The following is a 13,523-nucleotide window of genomic DNA, read 5'->3' on the forward strand; positions in this document are numbered from 1 at the left end:
TCACTAATTCTGTGCTCAGCCTCAGTTTTCCTGAGGCACAGGAAACGCAGTGCTGGAAGTTGCCCTGACATTGCTGCAAGAATGAATTAGCAAAGAAATCCTGTTTATCTGGCAGTCTTCTGAAACTTGAATAAATAAATAAGGACTGCAGAGTAGCACGAAACAAGATAACTCAGTTAATTCAGATAATCTCATTGTTACTTGTCATGTGTGTAGCAAAGGAATGCAACCTGTAAAATCCTGTGGGAAGCATGTGAGATAGAGACATTGGTGTTATCTTGCTGAAGGAAGGAAATGTCTTCACTCACGACATGGTTCTCCTTTGCCTGAGCTTGTGAGCATTGGCAACAGAGGGGGCAATTGTCAGCTGAAGTCAACAGTCTATTTTCTTCCAGTAACACAACGTTCCCTGAGTCAAATGAGCATTGTGGTCATATCTACAGAGCCCAAAATGCGCCCCCACCACCAGCGGTTCTTTCTTTAAACAGGCTGAGTAATTCCAGAAAAAAGAAACAAGAATAAAGAGCAAAGCATTACATATTGTGAAGTTCTGTTACTTAGCTCTTGACTCTGCTCCCCTAGAAGTCTAATGCAAAAGTGAGGGCCAATGACCTCCATCATATTAGTGAGACAAGGGAGGCATGAGCCTCTGCGGGCCTCGCCTTCACCGCATAACCTGAACCTCCCAGTGCATTGAGCAGCTCCCAGGGGCACAGGAATTATGTGAGCAAGAAATCACAACATGGGACATTCCTCACTTCTTTTTAATTCCTTTCTGGTTTTGCTACACACAGAATCACATCATGTAGTGCATCTGGAAACCAGGAATCAGGTGTTCAAATGATTCAGTGGACAATTTAAACTCCCTTTTAAACACTTAGCAGGTAACTCTTGCTATATGGGCAGCCTCACTGAAAAAATGCTGGTGAAAGTTGCATCCACGTGTGGTGCCTCTCCCTGGCTGTTCAGCGATTGGGCAGTTGTTGGGCAGAAGCCTGTGATCCCCTGCCAAGGTGCTAGCAGGAAACCCAGCTGGTGCTCTTGCAGCACATGAGTAACAACAAAGGAAATCTATAAGGAGGCTGGGTGTACAAGGCACACCCCAGACAGGGCGATTATGTCCCATCGCATTAACTAATCCTTCTGGAGAAGGATTTGGCTAAGGGACGTTTCCAAGAAGGCTGCACTGCTCCCCCATTCATAACTAGTATGGTTCACCCTGTGCTGCGACTCATTTCCATTTCTGAGTGCTGCTTAACAGAAACAGTTCATCTTCAGCTAGAAAGGGACAGTGTAATTGAACATAAATTGAGAAGTTTGAGCACAAAACATAATTCCCCATAAAACACATGCTGTTCCCCAAATCAGATTATCCTATTTCTTTTATTTCAAGATATGATCATCAACAACCATCAGGAAGGCTCAGTCAGACTCCTGGGAATCTTGTTCCATGTCAGGAAATGAATGCAGTCATGAAGCCAGAGAGATGCGCTGTGGGGCTGATGTCGTGGTTCTGGCAGGTCCTGTGGCAGCACCCAAGGACATGCGTTCAGATGCTGCCATCTGCATCCTCCTGCGCCGGGCGGGGACGGCAGCCTTGTCATGGAATCCCCTCCTTGATCTGTATCTCCTGTGCACTTTGCATAGACAAACAATGGGAGATCAGGTTTGCCAGCAGGATTTGAAGACATTCCACTCATGACTACGTGAAAAGCACTTTGCCAGCTGGCATATAAACATGTGATTTGAAGAAATCACGCTTAATTACAGAGGACAAACATTCTGTCATTGTGCAGTTAAGCTTCAAATCTGATCTGCAGACATACAAATAAAGAAATACGCATTCTTCCGGGCTCAAAAGCAACGCCATTGCATTGATACTGAACCCAAGCCTCAGTTTTCATAGTAGTTTTGCACAAATGGTCTTATAACACCTAACAAAAAGATCCTTAATAGTGAATGGCAACTTGATCTAAAGATTCTGCTGTAGAAGGCAGAGAAATAAAACAAAGAATTGGCTTTTATACAGTGAATAATTTCCATTAACGGTTGGATTTTAAGGCCTCCATTATTTCAAACAGCCTCCATACTCCTTTTCCAGCAAACAAATTCAATGCAGTAATTTCTGCTGCAAAGTACTAGGAAGAATAAACATAAGAACCAAGATTTAAATAAATATTTCTGTTAAAGCACAGTGCAGAAACTTTTGCACATTTCTAGAATCAGACAAAGGCCAGGCCCCGTTCCAAGGAATTTTCCTTCTCTGTACACAGCCATAGGAGGGGTCCCTGCCCAAACAAGGGCTTTACACTTCCACTCCTGAGCACGGGGCTGAGAACACCCATTCTGTCCCAAGGAAGGCTCATTTCCTCAAGAGCTCTGACCTGGCAGGGGTCTGCCTGCTGTCTGGAGCTGCTCTGCAAGGAGAGAGCAGCAGTTGTGTCACATCCCCCGCTGCTGGGGCAGAAGCTGGCCCAGTTTTCAGCGTGTGCTCAGCAGACCTTGCTTGCAGCACAAAGAAGATAAATTCATGCAGAAACCCACTGAGCAGCCGCTTCCCATGCAGTGGTTTGAGCAGTGCCAGCAGTCTCCCCAGTAAGCAGCTGGCTACGAATGGAAAGCCTGTGCTGTAGTCGAGGAAACTGCAGCAAACTCATTCAGATGTCTGACGGGTGCTTCCTTCTTCTGCTACTCGTTAAAAGTAACTCGTGCAAGTTTACTGACACACAATGGTTATAAATATTTATATCTAGTGGGCCCTTTGTTTTCCTAGCCCTCTGAACCTGAATAATTAGTTAAAAATTTAAGGTCCTGAAAATTGTTCTGCTTAGGTGGGGAAAAAAGGGACAGTCAGTTATTGTGGTATATACCCAGAAACAAATGCAGGCTACTTCCCAGGGCGCAAAAGGAAGGAAACAATCCCAAATCATTTCCCTTCACTTCAGGCCTGTGTCAGCCAGCAGCCACAAACTGCCTCTCCTACCATCACGCGGGGTCATTGTTCTCTGTGATGGGGTCAGGTTCCATGGACACTTTGCTGTGTGAGAACCACCAACCTTCGGAGGACCGGCAGACAACGGTACTGCTTTCTTTCTTGAAAATGTTGGAAAACGACATCTCTTAGTCAACAACAGAACACAAATAGGGGGTGTGAGAAATCACTTTGAATGATATTAAGCCCAGGTATGATGTACAAATGTTCTGTATAACAAAAAATAAGTACTTGGAAAAATAATTTTAAGTCAACAACTCTGGTTTTGCTGCTGTGTAATGAATTTGATAGGCTCAATTAAACACCAGTTTGCATATTTAAAACTCAGCCTTGCCTCTCTGTCTTTCAGATCTCCCGTGCTTTTGAAATGAAGTTGCAAGGGAAATCTCAAAGCTTAAATTAGCCAAAACATGCAGCTTATATGCTGGCTGTGTTTGCACGACAGTTTTTGCAGCAGATATCACTTGCGTCTATCTGTAAGGTATGAACGACAACGTGCTCCTGCAGTGACTGCGGACGTGAGCACAATGCCACACTGCCTCGCGCCTGTGACAGCTCGCCTGCAGGCAGCACCCACTTTTCGTAAAGTCAGAAGCTCACCAAAGCGCCATCTGTGATAGTCGCGCACTTACGCTCGAGCCTATTCGTTGGCAGCGAGCCCTAGCGAACACTGCCAGCAAAACCACAGCGGGATGGGCACCGAACTTCCACCTCGGATTCCCTGTTCCATCGCTGCGCAGAGGCCGGAGATGCGCCCGCGCGCGGACACATCGCAGCGCCGCTCAGCGCCCTGACCGGCGCGGCAGCGGCGGGACCGGACGCTCGGGACGAATCGCCGGGCAGCGCGCCTGCACGCGCCCCGTCAGCCGCCCGCCGCTCCGCGGCTTCAGCTTAGCGCCCGCCGCTCGGCAAACGCTCTCTAGGAAAGCCGCACCGGGGCCGCCCGCACCTCCAGCGCGCCGACGGCCTCGACGGCCCCGCTCTCCGCTCCCGTCCCCGCGGGCGGCGGCACCGCGGCCCCGACACGCCGACAGCCGGCCCGCCCAGTCGAGCGGCCCCCGCGCCTGCCCCTGGGGCCGCCCCGCTCCCGCCCGTTCCCCGCCCCGCGGGGAAGCCCCCGCCCCGGTCGCGGCCCAGTCCCCGGCCCCTTCCCCGGCGGCGAGGCGGGCGGGCATGGCGGCTGGCGGGCGGCGCGGTAGCGACGAGCTGCCGGTGTACCTGGCGCGGCCGGGCACGGCGGCCGTACCCCGGCAGAAGCGCGGCGGCCTTTTCTGCAGCGTCGAGGGCGCCTTCGAGAGCAAGACTCTGGACTTCGGCGCGCTGCGCGTCGGGCAGCGCCGTGCCACGCCGTCCGCCGCCCGCCCCGAACCGGACCCCGCCGCCGTCCCGGACCCCGACCCCGGGGAGGTCCGCGGCGCCGCGGACAAGGAGCGGCTGCAGAACCTGTCCCCCGACGACGATAAGGTACGGGCCGGTCGGCGGACGCTTGTCCCGGTGCGGGGCGGGAGCTCTTCTCGGCGGCGGGGCGGCAGAAGGCGCCGCTGCTTTTCTCCGTCCTGGCGGCGGTAACTCGAGGCAAAGTTTGTTACTCAGCTGCTGCTGCGGCTCGGGCTGTTGCTTTCTCTGGTTTACCAGGAGGAGGATCTGCAGTTCCTCCCGGTCTTCCTTAAGGGAAGGAAAGAAGGCTTTCCTGTTATCTTCCAACGTGCAGCGCTCCTCTCTGCGAATTGGGATGTCAGTGATTTTTGGAAATATAATAAAAAGATCTACACCCCGTTACCAAGAATGGTAAAGCTGAGCGTTAGATTTGCTGACTCTTTCTATTACGTTGCTCTTTTTATGCTTTAATGAATGGACATCCTCTTCTCCCACCCCCAAAAAAGACGCTTTAGAGTTACTCTTTGGAGTAACTGCAGCCCAGCCCTGATCTCACTGTGACACAGAAGCCAGAGACCTCACGCTGACCTGGAAGTGGCACTTCTGAAGGGCAGCATTAGGCACAACATTTCTAAACTCGTACTAAATTCATATGAACAAATAAATACTCTTCTATCTTAGCAGCATGGATTCTTCAGATAGAGGTTGCTTTTTTGGCTCTTATTCCGTATACATCAGTGTGAGTTTAGCAGGAGGATTTTTAAGTTAATGGTGTTGAGTAAGCATGTCATTTAGGATTTCAGTGAATCTGGTGCTCACATACATATGTGAAGCAGTAAGGCTGCAGGCCGGCCTGCTGCTCAGTGAGTTAGGGGGTGAAATTTGTAGTAAACAGTGGTCCTAAGGGCATTGTTTTTCAAGGGTTAACAGAGCAAATAAATAAAGCCCGTTTTTAAAACTGGAAACAAAAATCACTAAACTCAGCAGCAGGAGGGCAGCTTAGCCTGAAGAAGTGATGTGGTGATGTTGGGGTTCTGCAGAAACACCATCTTGTGTCCAGAGCACAACCACTGGCAAAGATCCCTGCTCATCTGGAGTACTGAGCTCAGCTGGAGCCCGGTGGGTGCAGAAGCAGTGGTGTGAATGATTTGGCCTGTATTGGTGTTCAGGAGAAACATCAAGCTGTTCTCAAGGTCCGCTGTGTTCTGTACGAGCTTCTAGCTTGGCAGCTGGATGCTGTGAGCTTTCTTCATTGTGCTTTCATTTCTTCAGTCTCTGCTTTCAGGTTTCTTACTGGCATACTGGATGTTCCTGCTCTTGCAGTTTGCTCCTTGTACAGAGTCAGGAGCAAACTTGATGCTGCTCCTATCAGTGCAAGCCTTGTCGGTATGGTTTGATTATCAGACCACTGAAATAACATTAAGCTGATGCTTGCTGAAAAAGAAGCAGAAATTTGCTGTAGCCTGTTTGCGGGCTTGTCTCCAAGCTTTTCATTAATTAGCTGTACCAGTATTTGGAGCAGTCTCGTTCCCTTTTAAGGTCTTGTTTAGACCATTCTACCAGAATTTTGTAGTTGATACTTCCCTTCAACAACTCTTTCTGGTGTTTTCTGCTCCCACATTTCTTCTTCTGAAGGCTTCCATTTGATAAGCATCAGAAACCAGGCCCTTTTTATCTACACTTCTTGTCTGAGAGGGTGGGAAGCTTCACATATAAATGTTCTTGTTACTGCACGGCCAGAAAGAATCGTATGACTTTTTCCTACAACTTCCAAGTTCAGGAGTGCCCCAGAGCACAGCAGCCCCAATGGGAAGGGCCCCTCTGGCACACTGACCCCCCGCTATGGCAGGTTAGTGTGTCTGTGCAGTCACAAAGAGTTTGCTTATGTTGAACTCTTTGCAGATTCAGAGCACACAAAGACTCCTTTGTTGAGATAAATTAAACTTTTTTGAATAATTTCAAGATTAAGAAACAGAAAGAAAGGTTAAGTGATCTACCCTTGACCAAGTAACTGTTTGTTAGAAAAGCTGAGGGTGAAGGACTCGCTTGTGCAGTGGGCAGCAGATGGGGTGTATCGGATAATTTTTCGGTGAACATATTCTTGGAGAAGGAGGGAAGGCGGCAGTGAAATCATTCCACTGATTTACTGCAAAGGCAGCCAGGTGCCTGACTGCTTTATCAGTGGGAATCTGAGCTCTGCTAGTTGATGTGGGGACTGTGAGGGTGAGCACTCCTCCAAGCTGGAGATGGCTGAGCCAGGGCAGTGGTGCAGAGGCTGCTGAGCACCTGCATGGCTTTCTGGGCTCGCCTGCTCCCAGTGCAGATGGGTGAGAGCTGTGCCTGGGGCTTTCTCTGCTACGTCAGGAGACCTCCCCCAGATCTGGGACCTGCTGCATCAGGGGTTGTTGTTGCAGAATGCTCAAGTTTTGGAGGAACGGTACATTGTTCTGGAGCATTGCAGGGACCTTAGTTAAGAAGTGGAATTGAGCTCAGTGCAGGTTTCCATCAGTAATACTCTGTGTGGACTCTACCCTTGTGAAGTTCCATGCAGTTTTTCTCAAGTATTGCCATGCTTTTTATCTACATGTGTGGATTGTGTCATGTATTTTACTATAATGAAGTCAGAGAAAGTTTCTCTGGAACTCATAGACAGCATCCTCTGAATTCCTGTGGTGAGGGCATTCCCTGGGCATTGATGACAGATAAATGCACCCTGCACATCTCTGCTGGGCACCTGCAGGGCAGCACAGCTGTGAGAGATGGTGAACTGAACTTCACAGGCATGGCATCTCCTCAGTGCCTGGTGCCTGGGATGGTATAGAGCAGCCTGTGGCAGCGCCCTGCATGCGCTGCCCTTCCTGCTGCTCGGCATACAGGGCTCTTACTCTTCCACCCTTTTGCTCAGTAACATGGGCGGGGAGCATTTGGTTTGTTATGCTTACCCCAGACTTCTCATCCCATCCTGCTGTGTGGTTCTGCAGTGAAGTTGTCATTTCCAAGGCAACTGGCTGTGGGCCCACAAACTGGGGATTACAGCTTCCCCACAGGCTGAGGCTGCTCTGGCCAGCACGAGGAAGGGTCTGGCTTCTTCCTGGCTGAGCTGGAGCTGACAGGCCCTGCCCTGCAGTTGTGTGGCACCGCTCTGACTGTAGGTGACAGAACACAGAGTGAGGCGGAGGGCTGCTTCTGATGCAGAACAAAGCTGAGTTAGCAGAGAAGCTAACTCTGTTCTCAGTTATTCTTTTTCTGACACTCTTAACATTTGCTATGACTTCAGCATCCAGAATTTGTTTCCACTGCCAGTATTTATAGCAGAGACACCGATCCAGGAGTAATCTTTTCCTTACCGGCAAATTGAGTGGGATCAAGAAATTGCGGTTGTGCACAGCCATTCAGAACAGTTTAAAATCTTGCATTTATGCTGAGGACCATAAAGCGCTTCTATGGCATTGATTCATAACCTCTGTATCACCCCCCTCAGGATTGCAGAGAAGAGATTTTTGTTTTGGTTTTCCGTTTTTTTTTTTTTTTTTTTTAATTTTTGTGGTTCTATGAGAATCCAGCTCAGCCTGACTGTCCAAGGCTGCTGGGCCAGCCAGGCCTGCGGTGGCTCAGTTGTGTGTGAGACCCACAGGGTTCACCGTGATCCCTCTGAATGTGAGCTTCTCCCTTCTTCGACTGCTCATTCCTGCCCTTCTGTCCTTGGCTTCCTAGGCAAACTTGCCTTGCCATTGCAAACGGCATCAAAGCAAGCAGCTTTTAGAGTCATGGAATAGAGTTGTAGAATGATTTGGGCTGGAAGGGACCTAAAGATGACCAATTGCCAACTTGTTCTAGATGAGGTTGCCCGAAGCCCCATCTAAGCTGGCCTTGAACAATTCCAGGCCTGGGGCAGCTGACAAGCCCCCTTTCTAGCAGAAACAGTGTGAGATCTGGAAGAGCATCTCATCAGTGCGGTCTGCTCTGCAGGAGTGGTCTGAGCGAGTGCAGAGCTGGTTGCTGGCAGCCCTAATCCCGAGGAGAACCACCACGCAGACCACTTAGATCCGTACTTCTTCTGATGTTTAGCTTCAAGCACAAGTTTTCCCTATGTGTACTCCTCCATCGTTACCTATGCAGAGAGATGGGGAATGCTGCTTTTTCTGCTCACAAGCAGTTGCTATGATGACTGGAGGAAACAGGAGGAAGAAACAAAAATCAAACATGCCGGCATTCTTCCTGGAGACGAGGCAGAGGAGCTGGAAAATACAGCAGTACTTTGGCTCACTCTGCTGGGCTGAGTCCTGGCTGTGGGTTCAGTCCAGCAGCTCTCATTGCTCTGCTGGGAATGGCCGAATGCCATTTTACAGCAAGCAGGTTTGGATCTAGCGGTGGATCTTCCCGTTTAGCTGAGGGCGAGCAGGAGCGAGGCTGAGCTGAGCACCCGGGCCTTCATTCTGTTCCGTGCCCTGCGCAGGACTTTGATGGCGACCTGCAACCTGGGCCAGCGCCCGGTGCCCCTTGGTGCCCTCCACATCCCGGCTCAGTGCCGGATGAAACGTGCCCGTGTGCGGCTGCTGTGCGGGTACCGCAGTGCCCTCCGGGTAGCGCTGCGCTCACCAAGCTGCAGGAGGGGCCCGCGGGTTGCAGCCTACGGGGAGCGGAGCTCCGAGGGGACGGCCCCGCTCTCTGGTGACATCCAGCGGCAGCAGCGCCGGGCATCTCTGCAGTCGGGGGGCCGGGAGAAGAGCAATTCTGGCCGAGAGCCAAGTCTCAGCCTGGGCGACCCGCACTGTTCCCCTGCAAACGTGGCTGTATGCTGAATTCTTTGCTGTATCGCTGCTTCTGTCCGGAATGAACTCCTGCAGTCAGGTTTCAAGCACTTGCGTCCCTCCAGGCCATTTACAGGCAGGCGTTGTGCCGTGTGCACTTGTGTCTGCAAACCCGGTGCCACCTGTTTGCTCCTGTGCTTCTGTCCCGTCCCTTTTTACCTCGTGTCATTCTGCTCCTCGCCGGGTCCCAGCAGTCCGCTCCATGTGAAGGTATGGGAGGGGACATGGGGACAGCTCTGGCCACTAAGCCCTGGGAGGCCACGGCTGTGTCAGAGCTGTTATATTTGTGATCTGTCATAAACCCAATGCCGCTCTGCTGCACTCTCCTCGTTTCTATCGTGTTTCTGAAGCGAGGTGCTGCTGGCAGTGGCACTGGGCAGCACAGTGGGGATGGTGCCTCGTCACACAGCTGCTGGGCCAGCCCGGGGCTGCTGGCTCCTTCCCAGCCCTGCCCTCGCCTCGAGTGCACCACAAAAGGGAGGGCATTCGCTGAGTCACCCAGCTCATTGCCCTGCAGGTTCAGGCTGTAATTGCGTTGTAGCTGGCTATAAAGCATCAGTCACTCATGTACAGATTGGGGTATATTCTATTTGACATGTTTAATTTCAACCTCATTTGTTTCTGGCAAAGAGAAGAAATAATCTTCCCATCCCTTGATGCCTTCCCTGCATGCTGTTTGCTCAGGGGTGTGTGGTCCTGCTGATGTGAAGCAGGGCTGGGTCTGTCTTCTGCAGCCTGGGGTCTATTCATTTCTCAGAGGCCTGGCATGCCTGTTGGGGTTGGGGGGTCCTGGGAGATGTTTGTGAAAGCAGTGGCATCCCATTGGGTTAGCAAGTGTCCGAGCTGGCAGCTGACAGCAGGCCCACTAATAGGGCAGCAGGGCTCCTAGGGGGATTCACCATTTGTTTCCCACAGGCAGTCCCATAAGTAAGTTCATGCACTTGCAACTTTTGAAGACAGCAGTTAGATTCCACCATCATTAAATATTTTTGAAATGTAATTTTGCCAGTATCTAATAGAAATTCAAAGTGCTTTTATATTAGTTTCCCTTCTTCCCTCTGTTCCTGACCCTGCTGTACTTCAGCTCAGCTGGAGGTTCAGAAGTCTTGTCTGGTTGGCTGAAGCCAAATGGCATCGAGGCTGTTCTTAATGGCTCTCTGTGAAGAGTGTAAGGTAGTTCACAAACCTCTGGGTGTCCACAGCCAATGTTTTAACAGGGACGGTGTCTTGGTGTGTGCCATGGGCATGCTGGAATCCCTGTGTTCTGGTGATCAGGGGCAGACCCTCCAGACCTTCTGCTTTTCCAGAGCCTTGATTGCATTCTGCAGAGCATCATCTCCAACAGGCGTGAAGTTGGCTCTTGAGGTTTTTGTGAATGGCACCACTGGTAACCTCAGTCCAAAGGAAAAAGAACAGTCTTGAAATTACTCATCCTTGACAGGACTACAGAGAACTTAATGTCAGTTTGGACAGGTGATTGCAATCATATGGTAATCGAGCTGGGGTGCAGTGGCAGTAATACCTGGTGGTTTTAATATGGTAATTCCTTGAAAACATCAGCTCCTGACCTGGAAATGTAGCTTGTCTCAGGCCATAACATTGGTTAAATTCTCTCCTTCTTTCCATTGCCAAAAACCCAGTGTATAATCCAGCCAGGAGAAAACTAAGCTGAGTTGCTCCACTGTGGAAAAAATGTCATGGTCCCCCCATGCCTTGTACAGCATGGAGGCTCTTCTGCTGCCTCCTGGCAGACCTTGCAAGTCCAGAGCAAGCATCTGAGTTTCAGATTCCATCCCATTCGTATCTGCTTCTGAGTGAGAGTTTGAAAGTCTATAGAGTTCCATGTTGCCTCTGGGAGATGATGTGAATGGTGGGAACGATGGGCAAGCTAGCATGATGGGGATAGCTAGTGAGTATTTTCCAGTAACAGAGCCAGTAGGCTCTTTTCCCACTTTCCCCTGGCTGTAAAGTTGAGCATTGGAGTTTGGGAAGGCTGGAACCAGCAGCACTGACAGCACGGTCATCAAACACTGAGGAGAGCTCATGGCTGGGAGCTGAATCCCCCCCAGAGGTGGCCAGGTGTGCTCAGAGGTACCCCAAGGTAGTTCAGACCCTGAGAAATTGACCGTTGCGAGAGAAGAAGGGATGGTTTTATGTAAAGAACAAATGTGGGAGGGAGGAGATGATGTGTGTGGGGATGGGCTGTCCTGTCGTGCCTGCTGAACACTGCAGTGCTGGAGTCTGATTTGTTCCATGAGTGGTTATATTCACTGAACCTCCGTGAGAGCGTCACTGACCAAAGACACGTAGGGCTGCTGAACCTATTTTCATCCTTTGCACAAGGGTTAGATCAGCAGCTTCCTGTCTTCGTGACACTCTTTGAGCCTGGCAGCTGAGCACTGACAGGCCACAGTCAGATGGAGTCTGTTTTGCTGGCAAAGTCCTTGCAGTAGCGCATGGCCGCTGCTCTGCTCACATTGCCGCTGCTCCTCGCTGCGCTCCTTTCACCCACCTCAGTGGGACACTGACATGTAACTGTGGTTGTCTCTCCCTGAAGGTGTTCTGGGGAGGTTGAGAGCTGTAAGGGTGTTGCCACTTTGAGGTGCCTTACCAGTGGGCTGTGCTTCTTGTCGGGAATACTTTGAAGCCTGAGAGTAACATTTCTCTGACTGCACCTGAAAAAGGCCCTGTGAAATCTTTTCCCATGTGCTATGTCTGGGGCCTGCTGAGGTGTGTTTGGCTGTGTATTTATGCAAGTGTCACATAGCAACCAGGAGCAGCCACATTGCACATCTCCTCAGAGGAAGGCTGTGAGGTCACTGTGGTTGGCCAACATCCAGGGGGCTGAAACTGCCTGAGTGCTGAAGGCAGCGGTGCGTGTCTGTGTCTCATCTGTCTGTAAGTGACTGATGAACTGCTGCTCTTTTTGTCCCTGACAGCACACCATGTCCCACGGTACCACACGGTGGGGGGACAGCTCTTCAACTTTCTAGAAAATAAATGTGTGGAGTTTCAGCAGGTTTGATGAGAAGGATTGGGTGTCCTCATACCGCAGGCCCAGCCAATCTTATCTCACCAAAATCCACGACCAATTCTTGGAGCATTGCAGCACTGTAGCAGGAATGGTGCGGTCTGCTGCCACGTCCCTTCCCTGCTCTCTCCTCTGTCACAGAGGCTCCAGCCCAGCCCTGCTCCGACTCCCTTTCTGGCACCTGCAGACTCCTGCAGTAGATGGGTGCAGCAGGGAGTTGGGGAAGCTTTCAGCCCTCCCTGTGCTCCCTGGGCTGCTCTGGCAGGGGCAGTGAGTGGCCAGCTGTGGGTCTGCTGAGCCGGGCAGCCTGGGGAACGTTGCAGATGGTGGTAGTGATGGTAAGTTGTGGAGAAGCTGCTGACTCACTTTAAGCAGGTGAATGTTTGTCAGATTTAGAAGAAATACATATCCAGTCTGACTCTGTAAGAGCCTCACAATGATGGCAGTTTTCGTAACGCAGAGGTCCATAGTACTGCCAGCACTGGCAGTGTTTACAGTGGGCACCTGGTTCTTTGAGTCGTGTGTGTAATGCATCGTAGGGTTTGTTGTTGTTTTTGTTTTAATGCTTTTGATTCTTGAGCTTTTGAAAAAAAAAATAAGGTGATTTTTGGTGCCCCATTTGTACCATCTAGGCTATTCTTTAGAAATCTCTTCACTATTATTACAAAGGGAATGTTTAGCTCGTAAGGAACCCCATTCGTGGCCACCTTTGTTGGTTGCTGTCTCTGCAGGCAGGACCCGGGCACGGAGTTAGCATCGAGCAGAGTGGCCGCGCCGCCCAACCTCAGCGACCCGAACCTCGGGACCTCCCCAGGAGGGGGGACCGGGCTGAGCCCAGCGCGTTGCCCTGTGCCGGCCGAGTGGCGTCGGGCGTGCGGAGCCCTGTTTGGTGCGCGGCTCCAGGCGGGCGGTGCCCGGCGAGCGCCGCTGGGTGCCCGGTGAGCGGTGCCGGTACGGGGGCGCCCCCTGGCGGCACTGCGGGCGGCACGGGGCGGGGCGGGGCGGGCCGGTCTCCCGTCCCCGGTGGCGGCGGGCACGGTGGGCGCGGCGCGGTGCTGCCTTTGTGCGGAGCGGAGAGCAGCGCTCGGCGGCGGGCAGCGCGGCGCCATGTCCTACCAGGGCAAGAAGAACATCCCGCGTATCACGGTGGGGCTGAGCGCCTCGGCGCCTCCGGTGCCGTCGTCCCTTTGTGCTGTCGGGGACGCGGGCGGCGGGGGCGATGCGGGGAAGGGGGAGCCCCGCGCCTCGGGCCGGGGAGGCGGCGCGCAGACAAAGAGCCGCCGCCCGCGCAGGTGTCCGCGCCAGGAAGGGC

General features: G+C 51.8%; 1 protein-coding gene across 2 annotated transcripts in view; it reads left to right on the plus strand.

Annotated features, from left to right (window-relative positions):
• The first annotated feature begins 4,165 nt into the window (after positions 1-4,165).
• DPYSL3 (dihydropyrimidinase like 3) overlaps positions 4,166-13,523 on the plus strand; it is a 29,528-nt gene continuing 20,170 nt past the window's right edge. Inside the window, exon 1 of one of the 2 annotated variants that reach the window (XM_042881588.1) lies at positions 4,166-4,456. In XM_042881588.1, coding sequence (XP_042737522.1) covers positions 4,166-4,456 — 291 coding nt within the window. Of the gene's footprint in view, positions 4,457-13,256; positions 13,358-13,523 lie in introns of those variants that run through there. The other variant, XM_042881589.1, reaches the window with a different exon arrangement.

Source organism: Lagopus leucura, unplaced genomic scaffold (assembly GCF_019238085.1).
Source record: "Lagopus leucura isolate 7727_CA_CO unplaced genomic scaffold, USGS_WTPT01 Super-Scaffold_100030, whole genome shotgun sequence".
In the NCBI taxonomy this organism is placed as follows: domain Eukaryota; kingdom Metazoa; phylum Chordata; class Aves; order Galliformes; family Phasianidae; genus Lagopus; species Lagopus leucura.